This window comes from Megalops cyprinoides, chromosome 24, assembly GCF_013368585.1.
Source record: "Megalops cyprinoides isolate fMegCyp1 chromosome 24, fMegCyp1.pri, whole genome shotgun sequence".
NCBI classification, from domain to species: domain Eukaryota; kingdom Metazoa; phylum Chordata; class Actinopteri; order Elopiformes; family Megalopidae; genus Megalops; species Megalops cyprinoides.
In genome coordinates this window covers 21,982,833-21,998,413 of record NC_050606.1, presented here as the reverse complement: position 1 = coordinate 21,998,413, position 15,581 = coordinate 21,982,833, and the positions used below count along the sequence as shown (strand labels likewise).

The following is a 15,581-nucleotide window of genomic DNA, read 5'->3' as shown; positions in this document are numbered from 1 at the left end:
CTACCATAGAAGGCTAAGTGAAGGTTATTCTACCACAGAGTTCTGCAGGCTAGACTGGCTGAGCAGTGCATAGTGGACCAGGATCAGTTATTCAGACAGCAGTCTTGCCACATTAGTAGAATTAGAAGAAAATGGGAAGGAAAAAGCTGTCTGGAGGTTCCTGAGAGAACTCATTAGAGCACTAAGACAAACCTTCCTAGCATGCATGGAGAAAAGAACTGCTTGGATTTAGAAAGATTTTTTAACTTTATATTTACCTTTTTTGTGGATACCATCATAGTGTTCAAATTGATTAAAATCCAGAGGGAAAAATGTAATTTAATACCAAGGAGAATTTTAACACAGACATTAGGATTTCTTACCGGAGTTCCAATTTTGAGAATCAATCACTGCAAATAAAAAGGACTAGATGCGACAACCTCCGGCTGACCTTTTCATTTGAGTGCGGTGTATTAGTTAGGCAAAGTTATTATGCAGATCGGTACTCACACCGGCGCCCCAATCAGAACAGACTGAATAAAAGATTATCTGTTTTAGCACATCGCGCCATAAAATCAAATTCGTTTGGCTGATTAACATGTGAGACATAACATCAACTTCTGCTTCCTCATAACTCATTCAGTCATTTAATTCAATGGCAAAATATTCATCTGTTGGGGAAAAAAAAGACTTTTATACGAAAGCTTGATTGTCATATGGTCCTCACTTTTTTGCCTGAATCCACTGGAGATACAGTACAGAATTTTAATAGTGTATGCAAAAGTAAACTTTGAGGAAACTGTAAAAATTTGTATTGTCTGAGCCCTTGGTGTGTATACAATTGAAGTTGGATATTTGCGTAGTGACAGTGCCTGTGGTAGACACAGAGCCCTTTCTTTGGCATGGGAATACAGCTAACATAAACCCCCCGGCAGTGCATGCCCCAAAGTCCTCTCTTTGAACCGTTCATCAATTTTTCCTTCTTATCTGTTCTTTTTTTCATGAGATAAGCCTAAAAAATATATCCCTGCTCCCATTGCTGGGTCACTGAAACAGTGGCATTTGTTCGACCATAACACTGAGGTTTTTTTTTTTTTTTTTGTGAACGCAGGGTATCACAGCCATAAACGTGCAATGAAGCACGTTGTTGTAGCCAAATGAATTATTGAAGATTCCATGGTGATTTTGTAGGTTGAAGATGAAAAGGGAGACAGAGCAGCTGAATTTTTACTTTTTAGGTATTTGCATTTATGTATTTCTATACCCTCTGTCTGAACAAGAATGTCTACTTTTATGTTAGCCTGCTCACATAAATGGTGGCATTCCTACAGTATTCAGGCAATTTTCTGAGTACACAATACTAAAAGGAACATTTTCAAACATAATGCATTCTGTAAATGTGCAGGAAGAGAAACACATACAGGTAACATTACAGTCATAATTCCATCCACTCATAAGACTCTCTTCATTACAGGGAATGCTTGGAAACTCATCATTTATAAATGTGTTTAACCCGTGTTTTTGCACTATGAACACAACATGAAAAGGTGTGCGCGTATAAGCTTTTGGACATGTCCTTGGCACCTCACATTGCAGTCTTCCTGGCCTCATGTTGTGGTCACACCACAAAAATAAAACAATGTACTAGTTACAAGCAGTGCATTGTGGGAAGCAGTCACAATTCTGAGAGGTGGGGGTGTGGGGGGGTGGGTCTTACCTTTTCTTCATGACCAGCACCACACCGAGGAAGATGATGACAAAGAGCAGTATGCCAGCGATGACCCCGGCGATCTTCACCGTGTGGTCGGTCTGCTTCTCTGGTTCGACCGCATCAGGCTTCCGGGTGGCCGCCCCTAAAATATGAGCAGCCAGTCAGAGGGCAAGATAGGACTCACACACAGCACACTTCTGAAGGAAACTGTGAAATCACAATGGAACATTTTAAACTCAGAGGGGATGTGATGTGCTCTGTCCCCTGACCACACCTTTGCATAGTAAAACTTAGTAAACACCAACTACACACAAAGTACTGGGGATTTTTAGACTTTTAGGTTGGTAGCATACATACACACGTACACATGTACACACGTATACGTACACACACACACACACACACACACACACACACAGTCTCTGTCATTCTACTACTCAAACTGTACTAAAATGTTTTATCTTATATAATTCCCTGATCTTTATCTAGTCTAATTAATCAAGGAAAAAAAGGAAAAAAAATCACTCCCTTGTTCTGTTAAGATGTAAAACTGAAGACCATCAAGAGAGTATGCATTAGATTTAATAAGACAGGTAAAATGAACATAACATGCATGCATAGTTACGAAAAGATGGTAGAATGGACAGACAAGCAGGCAGAGATGCAGAATGTTGATCTAATTGCTTGGCACCTCTATGACCCATGGAAGTTTCCAGAGAGTGTTCAGTGGAACCATTGAGATGAGCCGAGTGGCCTCAGACACGCAGAGCTATCAATTTGAGGGTCCTACTCCAAGCCCTTTCCCACATAGGGCAAGGAAAGAAAAGATCACATCTGTGCAATTTCACATTACTCTAGAAAATACAAAAGGCACATTTAGTCATCTCTTGAATGAATGTTTTGAAAATCCTCTTCTGGTATGGATTATACTGATAAGTGCAAGCAATGGGAACCAGGTTTTCGACTAAAATGTGCTGCTACATGTTGGAGTTCATGACCCCCTCTATTTATTAACAAGGGCTCCAGAACCCATAGATGCCAAGTATACCAAAAACATCACAGACCCTTCAAAATACTTAATAGTAGAAAAAGGTTCTTTCTCAACATCAGCCTCACCTTTTTATGCCAAATGTAAAGTTGGTGAGTATGTTGAAGAGGTCAATCAATTTCAGCTGACCATGAGATGTGGTCTAATTTTCATTCAGATTTGATGTGGCAAATCCAAGTTGTGTCATTCTTGTCTTCAAAAGAGGCTTCTTCCATGGAACCCAGTCATGAAGACAACCTTCATGCATACTACTTCTGGTTCCTTAATGGTTCCTTTTGACAATCTGTAACCTGTGGCTGCCAGTTTGTTTAGCTGACCTCCAACTGCTGCCTTTAGATTCTTGGTTGCTTCCTTACTATTGCAATGTGTTTCAGATTCTGTGATGAAATGATTGATATATGGTAGTATACTTGGCTTCCCTTGTCCAGTCAGGTTGCACAAGTTAACTTGAGTTAGAGCTTGAATAGTGTTATGTCAACACTTACTGCCCTGAGAGTGTTGTTAGCCTGGTCTGACATTCAACAATTCCTCATTCAACTTGAATGCATACACTTATGTTCTATTGAAGTGAGATGAAAGTCGCATCTGCTGGATAAGAGCATCTGCTAAATGAATGTAACATAATGTAGTAGATTTAGCTTTTTGTGATTTCCTTTATTGTCATCTTCCAAATTGGAGAAGTCAATGACCATATACCTGCAGTCTTCAGAGAGCTCTCTGACCTTAACCATGACAATGCGAGCTACTGATGAACCTCTTCTGCTTTTCCTGTTTATACCATGGGGAAAACAGGGTTGATTCCTCTGTTCCAGAAGGTTCCACCGAACCTCCAGTAAGAATGTTGTTGTATATTTGCTTAAGACCACTTAAAGGTGTGAATAAATGTGACCCACATGCTTTCTTAATTTAAATTCATTATTTGTAAACAATCTGTATTTGCTCTGTGGAATGACATTAACATTATAATGACATTGCATACATTCAACATTAGCATATATTAAACTATGAAATTTTTAAAAAATGTTTGTATATTCTAAGCCTTTGGAGGCCGGTCATACCTTCTTGACCTATCTTACAGCACCCTTGACCTATCTTACAGCAAGTTTTCTTGAAAGGACCCAAGGCTTGATCTATGAGAAAATAAAACACATGGAAAGTGTTCTGTTGGACATACCAAGTGTTCATAAGCTCTGATAGCTCAACTGATTGTTCTTGTTCGATCTTTGATCTTTTCCCAGAAAAAAAATATTCCTTAATTCCAGCCAGATATTCACTTTAAATGAGTATTTTGAGGCGAAATAAAGTTTCTGCATTTTCAGAGAAGACTCACGGGTGCACTTTTAACCCCTCTTCTCTTGGAACCATTTTTGCCTTAATTAGTTCTCGCTGTGTTTTCTTACAGTGTTAGTCTGCACACCTGCAGGAGGGAGACACGCTCGTTTGCCATGCGTCTCAACGCCGATTGTTTTCTTTGTAATGAACACAATAAGCCCTTCTTTGGCCTCTGGATACTGAAATGTGGGTCACACATATGCCGAGTAACGGAGAAGAGCCGGCTACCTCTCGGTGATTTATTCAGTGAGTGGGCCATGGTGAGTGACTGTGCCCGGGGAGTGCACGCGTGAGATCTGTTCCAGCGAGATAACCCACACCTTGAAGCGACAGACGCTTATGCCCGCATCTGGGCTCCCTCCTCTGCCGAAACTTCGCCCGGGCTGTTTCCCAAGCGACGGCGAGGAATGGTGATCGGTCGTGTGGGCAAGCGTGCGGCTCAAGAGGCCCCACCGAACCTCCTCCTCTGGCTGAGAGGGTTTTTTGATGGAAAGGCAGTGACGAATGCAGGCTACGCTTACCACTGGGCTGGACGGACACATCTGGGTGTCATTCAGAGAGTTTGTATAACGCCCCGGGTGAAGAGCACAGTGAATGATCATAGAGTATGATCATAATGAGAAAGTCAACACAGACACCAAATCTGAGAAACCAACATGGCCCCGTGGATTATAAGAATGGATTATGAGGACAATTCACTCTCCACACTGTGGGGGTCACTGAAAGGGGAGAGAATGCCTGTCTCAGCCTGCATTTATCACCATTAGGCCCTTGGGTACCTTTTGCCTGCAGATGCTGATCCAGGAACAGCTTAAAGAACTTAGTCCTGACCCCAAGCAATCATGTGAAACCAAACAGCTGCAAGTGATCCAGGATCAGGCATCGGAGGCAGGATCTAAACTGCATCAAAGCCAGCCTTCAAGAGCATTCAGAGCAGTTGGAGTGCAGCTTTATTTTTGTTCTCATTCACAATTGTGTCAGTAAAGAAGGCTTGTGATGAAACCATAATAACCTGGGAACTGATCTCAGGGTGTGAATATTGGATAAACACTAGAGAATGAAGGTGACGACAAGGCCCTGTGATTAGTCTAACCGAATGAACAGAGAACTCTGCCATAACTTGGAGGCATTTCTTGATAAAGACCTTCATGAACGAGGGGGACAGTAGCGTCATCTGTATTTTTACAGAGCTCCTCTATTCTGCACAGAGGTGTCCTTGGACGGTGCCTCAAGGAACACAGCACTCTGCAGTAACGTTGTCTGTAACACTGCCAAAAACTGCAGAGAATTTTTTTGTTTATTCACTGGACATTTTCCTGGATAAACAGGACTGTCTGGTGATTGCAGCAAAGGCTCTTACAGACGTGACGCGGAGTCTCAGGGACCGCGTCGTCTCCATGGCACCGCTCACGCGGAGTCGCTGCGCATGCCGCTCGGCGCTACCAGCTGCTGCGCTGGCGGAAAATCACAGGCTTTCTTTTTTTATCATCAGCTTGCCTTTCCACCACAAAATAGCCTCAAGGTAAAACATGCTGTAAACTAAGGAAACACTGCAAATTTCCCACCTGCAAGAGGGGACATCTGCTGTGTCTCTGGATCAAAGGCAAGGGCTTCCATCCCCAAAAGCGAACACCCTCTGCTCAAAATCTCGGCCAGGTTTTGCGTGAGCCCCTCCTCCGAATGTTGCAGGAAATGTCATAAGATTTGCAACACACAGGGTTTTATTTTCTATTTATACAGGTGTGCCCCTGTTAACAAAGCCTCAGAGGATAATGAATTATATATTGATGATGGAAAATATATATACTTTTGACAATGAAAAAAATCCCCAGAAATCACCAGAAGCAATTTGACCAGCTGGCATTCTGCAAACTTCAGGTTTCCAAGGTTTCCGGCTTACGAGCTGGTTTGTGACACTACCTTTTAAAGGAAGCTTTAAAATAAATATGCCCCTTTTCACTGATTTTTCTGTGTGATTCTCACAAATGGTCTGTCTCGCGCCTCCTTCCTACCCTCTCCACTTGTTATCGTTAAGGACTTGCATTCACCTCAGAACGCCAGTGGTGGCCTATGGGGCAGTGAGACGAACAGCTACTCCATATCTGCTAACAATCATCAGCCCCTGCACAGTGGCCAAGTCCACTCTGCACCCTTCCCGGCCTGGTCGCACATCTCCATCATGTCCTCTGTTAGCTCCAGGCCTGATTTAATGGAATATGCTTCCCATTGCAGTCAGAACAGCAGAGCAGTTGGAAGTTGAATGCGTCTTACCTCCCCTACCCAGTCTACTCACGTCTCCCTTAATTGTGTAGTTTTCACATTTGCTTCTATGTTATATTGATGCAATGCCTTTTAGCACTAGCACACTTATAAATTTATTGTAATTACATTAGCACTAGTTATTGCAGCGCTTTGAGGGACTGTCAGCTCGGTTCATGTTCAAATGTGCTCAGTCGTGTTCAGTATGTTCTGTTCTTCCAAAAACTGAATGAGATGCACTCTGAGCTCTCGATGAGAACATTTGCTAAATGACTTCAGCGAAATGCAAGCAGCTTTGGCGTCCAAATGTTGTGACTTCTAGAAAAAGGATGAAATGTAAATAAAGATCTATATATCCAAAAAAGCTGATGATAAGGAGTACAGAACTGAAAGAAATGAAAGCTGAGGTGGCCAGTGTTTAAAGGGTTAAATACCCGCACTGAAGAGAACCTAACTGTGAAAAATCAGTCTTCACACTTTCTTTGACTAGAGTACGGTAAATATTTAAAGGCAATTTTCTCACAGCGGGGGGACCACGGTCTCTTTGTCATGCATGCCTGAAAGTTGCAGTTTTCTGTTTCATGCTATTTTAGCTCAGACCATCAATTTTCTTTTTGGAGGAAAGATGTATACTAGAATTTTGTGCTTTCATGAGACACTTTTATATACGACAGGTTCAAATGTTAAAAAGGTTATGTAGCCTTAGTATACATAGTTAATAATAGCACTGGTAATTACAAGCGAATTCATGCCAAGCAAACAATCGCTGTCAGAGTTATGCATCAGGACCTTTTACATGTTAATGCCCCTTCTCATGACAGAGACATATGAAGTCAGATTGATCACCTGGACACATTCAGGCATCACTCAGTACAGGAAAGAGAGGTTTGAGATTATGCCATAGTCACAGCCCCTTGAGCAAACTGAATTCCCCAAAATCACAGAAACAGCAGTCACCAACCAGATGCAAGCAGACTCACATGTACACACACACACGCACATGCACACACACGCTCTTGCACACACATACATGCATACACACACACACACACACACACGCGCGCACGCGCACACACACACACACACACACACACACACATACACGCACACATACATATAGAGACACGTACAGAACATGCATTAACAAACACACATGTACGCATGCATATATGCACATACATAGACACACACACGCACACACAAACACACACACCGTACAGAAACTGTGCCTGTCAATAAGACAGTGAACTCAATCAGGCAGTCAGCAGACAGACAAACAGACAGACATAAAAATGCCAGAGTCAGACAGACAGACAGGAGGGGGTGGGGAGCTCAGTGTCTGACCTGTTAGTTGGCTGTCGCCAGCCGCCGGGGCGATGCGTATGTAGGGAGTGGTGAGCTGTGTCACGATTATAGCGGCTAAGGCCATGAGGAAGGAATGGAGATCCAGGAGAGCATGCAGACGGGGAGAGAGAGAGAGAGAGAGAGAGAGAGAGAGAGAGACAGCTAGACTGAGGCTGAAGATCATCTTAGTCACAATGCAACAAGAACAGAAGGGAAATAAAGAAGGCAAGAGTTCCCTCAGGCTCAAGCATTATCACCATGCTCCACTATGGCTAGCCTCATCTATTGCCTATTGCCTTCCATCTGCAAGCACTGGACTGGTGAACTAGTGTGTTTGTGACAAAATCGTGTGTCCATACCTGGAAATGCAAAAATGCTAATCACTACATGCTACAACGATGCACAGCATACAACATACATACAAAGCTATGTGTTAGCTGGGGTATTCTCTAGTGTCTCCCTGGACAAGTTATTATAGATGAATGTTTAAATTATGTTTTTTTCATGTAAGTTTTAGTTTGTTAGTTTTTTTTTCTTAGTCAGAAATGAAATACGTGCCAGGCACAAAACCTCAGATGTCATCTTGGTTGTTTGCAAAATTATTGGCAGATATGACAAAATCCAGAGCTAAACTACTTCTGAAATACAGTAATTTGAGAGAATTGCTATTGAAATGAAAGAGTACTACCTCATAAAGTACCTGTAATGTTGCGCAGGTTTAAAATGAATGTGACTCCTTTAGTTCTCAACAATGAATGTGACTGCTTTAGTTCTCACTCAAGTGAATCAATGTAGTTCGTTTAGAGGCCTCTAAAGTAAGACATGGCCACACAAAGCAGACACGGAGCCTCCATGTACATCTCACAACATGAGAAAGGCCTTGAAACAGTGGAGTGTTTCCTCAATTCATTTCCACTGCTGAGAGTGATATGGAAGTAGCGAAAAAGCAGCTACTTCCATGTAGCCTACATATAAATTATGTCAGTGTTCACATCTACAAAATGTGAAATGTACAAAGAATCATGCTCTCACTAAGACTTCAGTGAGAAAATACATCCACAATAATTACCAACTATGGTCCAGGTAGAACACAATGTGTGTCAAAATACTATGCATGGTCAAGATACCATGTATAGTATTTGGTTACATCATAGCTTTCAGTGACCTGGTTGGCTATACCAGAGCCATTAATCCAGTACCTTGTGACTTCTACATTTAATATACAAATTATTTGTGAAATTAATGGGCTGTTGGATGTGTATTTTTACTAAATAAAGATTAATATTCTTGATATATGCCCCTTGAACAATCTGGGGTCATCTGTGTTACTAAGATAGATTAGTTCTTCAATACATTCTTCTGTGTCCCACTGAGTAACTAATTATTCTTAATCAATAAAGTTCAAGTTCAGACATTTGCTCTGTTTTTGCTTAAGGAGATAAAAAATACAGAAGTATCTTTACATGTATCCCTCAGAACAATCTTCCTTTCAACAACCCGTATTTAAACCAAAAATCTAACAGGAGATCGTTGTGAAGTGGTGTCAAGTACAGATTCAGTTAACAGCTCAGTCAAAACCTCAGTCAAAAAATCAGGTGAGCGTTTGATGAGCTTCGTGATGCAAGCGATTAAACATCAGACCTAATGCCTTGGGAGCTCATTTGGTATGTAAATAAACATATATAGTGTGTGCCAAGGGCCACAGCTGAGAACACTGCTCTGATAAATACATTAAAATTTGAAAGAAGATCACAGAAGTTCAGATGTTGGTTCCATTTAAAAAGTCCAGCATTATTTTGTATTCTAGCTAAACGAAAGCTGAGTAACATATTTTCTGAAGCAGCCAAACAGTAAGAAGAGGCATTTAATCCTGCTCTCAGCAACCACTGGCAGTCCTACCTTTGGTGGCCACGCGCACACAGTCAATTTTGGTCTCCTGTGGTGAAACAAAAATAAGAGAGGAAACAAAAGGGAAAGGAAATCATTAAGTGCGGGAGACAGAAATACATATAACATTTATGTTACTGGAGCCTTGTTTTTTTGGGACCTGCTTTGCCTTCTGTCCCAGAGACTCTTTACTTAACCAATCTGGAAAGACAACCAAGCATTTTTTATATAAAAACACAAAATGGGACATATGGTAGTTGGCACCTCCCCCTTTCAACACAGACATAGCTTTAAATCCTATATGGGGTGTCTTAACCCAGCAATGGTACAACAGGGCTTGGCTTGCTCAAGTGCTGGAATGTAGCTGGTGTATTGCAGAGCCCAAATGGCACCCTCTGAAACTCAAAAACTCTTTGGGGAATCACAAAGGTGGCCTTTCCTCGATCGTGTGGGTCCATCCACACTTTACAGTTTCAACTAGTGAGATATAAAGCTGAAAACCACTAAGCTTTGGTTAGGGTAGTTAAAGTCTCCTCAGTCCTGGTGAAGACGGACAGCATGCTAAAATCCAGGCTGTAATTGCTGCTGGCAGAAACCAGTCTCAACACGTCATGGACAGTCAGCAAGAGGGGAGGAGACGATGAACAGCACCTTCCAGTTCAGCCATGGCGGAAAAAATTAGCATGCAGTGAAATGAGATCTCTTTTGGACCATCTCACCTTAGCGTCCTTCTCTTTGATTTACAAAAAAACCCCACTGTAACAGAATGTGCAAAGCAGTGAGCAAAAACCTTCCTCCTCATTTTAGGATATGGTGAAAGAAAAAGGCAGAGAACACACCTTCCTGTGATTATTCTGACTTTTGCCTAATCTCCTGCAGCTTTATCAGAGGAAGAGGCACTTAGTTTGTATGGTGCATTATTTAAAAGATAACGCGTTAAAGTGTGACACTGGTGAATTATTGAAGTTAAACACAAAGATGTGACTGAGGTTAGGTAAGTGCATCTCCTCATCTGCAACTGGAAATAAAACAGTGAGCACTAATTTGAGACTCCATTAAGCATAGACAAAGTCTGTAAAATCCATTTGTAAAATAGAAATGCATGGGGAAAGGGAAGTAGAGTAAAAGCAGTCAGTATAGTAGTCTGTGATTTGAATAAGTCATGAATAGTAATAAAAACTCATAATGCACTCCTACAGATTCAGCAAATAAAATGGAAAAAATCTTCTTCCTACGCAAAAAAGTAATAATCAATTCAAACCTGAATTAAAATATCCATTGACTGAAAACCTTTAATGGAGGTTGTTAATGTCATTCACATTAATCTATAAATAAAATCTGGCAGAAAAAAAACCTTGCTCTTATAATTCATGAGGACTTTACACATTTTTCACACAGGGGCACTTACTAGCTAAGCCTATTCTATTCTTGTGTGCAAGGCTGTCGAGTAACATTAAATGTGTGTTTTCTCTCCCCAAAAAGGGATGAAAATGCATTCAACCTTTCTAACGTATGATTTTCTTCTGTTTTAAGATATGCCACCGCATGCTACGGCACTGAAGAGGTGCCAAACACTTTTCTTCTATGCTTCCACCGTTTCTGTGCTCCCAAGTTCACCACCCTGCTGCATCTGGTGTCTTTGAGGTTCATGGTTAAGCGAGGAACTCTTATTAGGGCCTACATTTGGCATGGTCGGATGTCTGTATCGTTTCCTGCCACCTCCACGTTTTTCTGGATTGAGCTGCCCTCCCGTAAACGAGGCTGATCCCAAACCTCCTCAGCGTTTCGCAGAAACCCGCGTCAGGAACGGCGGTAGGAACGGCCTCGCTAATGCAGGGGAAAACAGTCCAGGGCACAGGTCGCTGCTCACCTGCCCACCCCGCAGCATGCTGAGAGACCGGAGGGAGAGATGCAGGACACGAGCCTCTCTGAAAGCTGTTTATTAAGGGCTGTGTGTCTCTGCTCAGGGAGGCCTCGCTCTCTCTCTTGCTATCTCATTTCAGTCTGTTACTAAAAAGCTGATATTTTATTGTAAGGTGTATTACATTTAACCCTCCTATTGTCCTGGGGTCACAGTGACCTGAAATCATATTCAAACCTAAGATATAATGATATAAAACATTAATCTAAGTACATGGCCTCCTATGTAGCTTCTTTAAATTACCCCAAAAATGGAAATTTGGGGAATTTTTTTTTTAATCATTTTCAGTGTAGCTGCCATAAAAAAGTAACGCCTGTCGTCTTAGGGTCAATAAGACCCAAGATAAGTTATGATGTTGAACTATCTTTATGAGCAGCTCTGTCTAACTCAGAGTGCCACAAACTCATCAAGTATTTCCTCATACTCATAAATACCTGGTACTAGGCCCCAGGGGCAGAGCCGATGGCTCATTGCAGAGGGGGCGAGGACCTGTAGTGGGCCCTTACACAGCCTATTGTGTGGAGATGCAAGACAGATCCAAGGGGAAACTTACAGATACAGAAGGGTGGAACGGAGAGAAATGGGGATTACAATGAGGTGTGCTATTTCAGCACACCTCATTGCGTGAAACCATTTTTAAATACTGCGGCTCCATCAGCAGTGACACCGATGGGAAATCAAGACAGCCGGTGATCACCTAGTTCCTACTTTGGGACTCGAACAGAGGGCGTAATATTTCTGTTTGTACACTTACACAAGGATACTGGACAGGGAATAAAGTTTTCTGTAACTGTCTCTGCTCATTCGAAATAAATATTGTGGCGAGAAACTTAGCTAGGGGTTGGTCGAAACCATTACCCCCTCAGTCTGACTTTTTTGCCACAATCAAGACTAGGGTTGGGTATCGTTTGAATTCTATCGATTCCGATTCTGATTCTGCTTATTCTTGCTTATCGCAAGACATCAAACACACGGTGCTGCCTTAAATGTTTGGTCAGATTTTATGTGCAACCTGACTTGCAGCTAATTAGCTTCCCACATGCATTGCACTTTGCCTTGTTGTCATTTTGTTTTCTAAAACGAAGCCACACTTTTGACCGTTTACTGCGGTCCATCTTTCACACTGTTGTGATGTTAGCCATGCATGCTAGCTCGTATTTAACCCTTTCTCATGTAACTTATTTTTATGTAGCGCGTGTTATGTTGCATGGTTTGTTATGTGTTCATCAGTGTTATTACGCTTCTCATAGTTTTCAGCTAGCATTTGCTACATTTTTAACATTAAATTGTTGTTTCCTCAAAGCTAAAATTAGCTAGAATTTTTCCAATCTAGGGTTCTAATAGCACCAGTTTTAGCGTACATGCTAAATGGCTAATCACACTGGTGTGACTGTAAACACGAAAGAGCTAAACAAATGGACACGTAGACATTTAGAAACTGAAATTCAATTTTTTTACGGGTACCCGGTACTTGGATTCAGTTATAATTTTGGAACCGAGGTTCGGTTGCCAACCCTAATCAAGACACACAAACAACTAAACAACAAAAATGCATGTTCAGTCAGGCAGATTGGGTCCAAGGTGGGCCCCATTATAACTGGAAGAACCTAGCCAGGATAATACACGCTATACCTTAGCTGAGAAAAAAAAAACATATCACAGTTTGATCGGCTACCATCGCAACATTAGCAAGTTTACGAGCTTCTTGTCAAGTGCCATTTTCCTACCGCCACTGTGCATGCTGTTGTGGTTTATCCCTTACATGATCTATATTATACAAGATAAAAGTGCATATAAACACACACACAAAACATCCCTTTACGCTACCTACCTATATCTACCCCAATACAGAGCGGGCGCCTTGTTGAGGTGGGGTAGCTTGAGTTTTTCAGTGATCATTTGGGCTATACTGATAGGGCTGTACCAGTCCCTGTGAGGTCCAACTATATCAGGAAGGCCAAAGGTGAGAGATTGGACTAAGACCAGCTCTTGTTTGTCTATTATTCATTTGAATTAGTGTATGTTTGGATTATATGGATGTTGGAAAGAGCAGTAACTCAAAGATTTTGTAATCAGTCTTGAAATCACTTGTCTTGGTTGAAGCAAAAAAAAGAAAATTCCAATTCACATGCTTCCATTGGGCAGTTTAGATGTGTTGATGGTAATATTACAGAACCACAACCTCCCTGACATAGTTTAAATATGTCTGTAGATAGTAGATAGATGGCATTCATAAGTTTATAGCTTTATCTTCTCTCTCTCACACACAATTTGAACATTCAGATGTTATAGTCAGCTACTTCAAAAGGGGGCGCTATAGACTTAATTTATGTTGACATAGTTTCAATTCATAAATATCACAATGTAATACATCGTAAAAGGCTAAGAGTTCTATTTTGGGAAATTTTATGACAATTTTACCTATATCCAAAACATTTTTCATGCTTTTGCAGTGCATGGGACCTTTGGGGGCGCTAGAGAGTTACCAAAACAGCTGATGTTGTTTATGACTATTTGGTTGTATTCTACACTTATAGCTGTAACATTGTGCCAAATTTCACATTTGTATTCAAAGGTCTAGTTGAGTTATGAGATAAATTGGACCCTGGGTCATAATGACCCAAGGGTAATAGGTGTTAGTGTTTCTTAAGACAATAGGAGGGTTAATTATAGTATACCTATATATATTATATTTCTGCTTATTTGATGCTTAATAATATTCTTAGCAATACTGATCACTACATAATAATAACAGCAATTATAAAAATAATGCTATTATAACAGCAATTTCAAACAAGTCCTTACAGAAATGCTTGAAAATTCAGGTTACATCTCAAAAAATGGACTATGGAGCAATTAATTATTACTGACAGTAGATTAGCCCATTCAACTACGGCAAAGCTAGGGTTTTGAGCGTGGTTTATGGGGCTGTCACATGTAACTTTGCAGTCCCTAACAAGAGCGAGGGTGATTCCTGTATGGGAAATGACCGCAGTACGAGAGTTCCTGAGGGGAGGTACCCACCCCGTTTGCGGAGCTGACGGCCTGGTAGTAAATGCTGTAGCTCTTGTGGGGCAGGAGCGGGGCATTCCAGTAGCCGCTGTAGGTCCTGTTGTCCCCGATGCTGAAGGGCTGGGGCGCCGGGATGCCCCCTGCGGGGAACTCAGCCGTGAAGTAGTACTGTGAGTTGAGCAGGCTGGCGTTCTGGAAGTGGATGGGCACCGGGTAGCAGCGAAGGATCTCCGCCGCCCTCCTGGCCCGACGTGGCCGCTCCTCCTCCACCACCACCTGGTACACGCTGTGGAGGGGAGGCGGGGGGCAGTCAGTCGTCTTTAAACTACAACTTAGTACTAGAGGGTGTCATGGGAGTGGATTTTCACTCCTGTCCCATCCCACTCCCACAAAAATACCCCTGTCCCGTCCCAATCCCATGACAGAATAAAAAAAAACTCCTGACCCGTCCCAAATCTGGAAGAATGACTCCCGTCCCATCCCGTTCCCATGTTGTGTTTTTTTTAGGGGGGGGGTAGTCTTTAGGCAATGCAATGATTTTGAGTTTATGTTCTCACCATAGTTTTCTTAGATTACTTTGTGTTCTACTGCACAGGTTTTTGCTAACACCATTTGGCCAGTACGTTGGCAGTACCGAGAACACTGGTTCACCTGTGGTAATATGGCATTAGGGAGACATTGCCTTAATCCAAAAACCAAAAATGCCTTCATTAAAGGACACAAAAACAAAGCTCTGTCAGTGTGATACACGGATCATTGTCCTTTACTCTGCGTTGCAACGCTGTCTTCCCCCTATCTGACTCCAACTCCATTGTTGGCAATGGCATTTTTTTGGTGGCTGCATCATGTGTCGTCAATTCACACACGTCATGCACTGGTCAGGTGGCTGCCTGCAACCAACCAGCAACCAGCCACCAGAGCAGACAGGAGAGAATAAAAAAAGACAACAGAACAACTAGCATTATGGTCAAAACAGGGTAGTCAAAATATCGCGTTAATTTCGATTAATATATAGAAAAAATAACACATCAAAAAAATTAACGCAGGTTAATCGCACTCTATGATGCCCCTTGATCCCATACTGTGCA

The 15,581-nt window shown here is 41.8% G+C and overlaps 1 protein-coding gene across 1 annotated transcript in view; it reads right to left on the bottom strand.

Annotated features, from left to right (window-relative positions):
- Positions 1-15,581, bottom strand: part of LOC118770961 (receptor-type tyrosine-protein phosphatase mu-like) — a 205,013-nt gene that overhangs the window by 62,994 nt on the left and 126,438 nt on the right. The window contains exons 12-15 of the mRNA XM_036518755.1: positions 14,506-14,779; positions 9,573-9,609; positions 7,674-7,748; positions 1,697-1,832 (exon numbers count right to left, since the gene is read on the bottom strand). Of these exons, the coding sequence (XP_036374648.1) occupies positions 1,697-1,832; positions 7,674-7,748; positions 9,573-9,609; positions 14,506-14,779 (522 nt within the window). The remainder of the gene's footprint in view (positions 1-1,696; positions 1,833-7,673; positions 7,749-9,572; positions 9,610-14,505; positions 14,780-15,581) is intronic.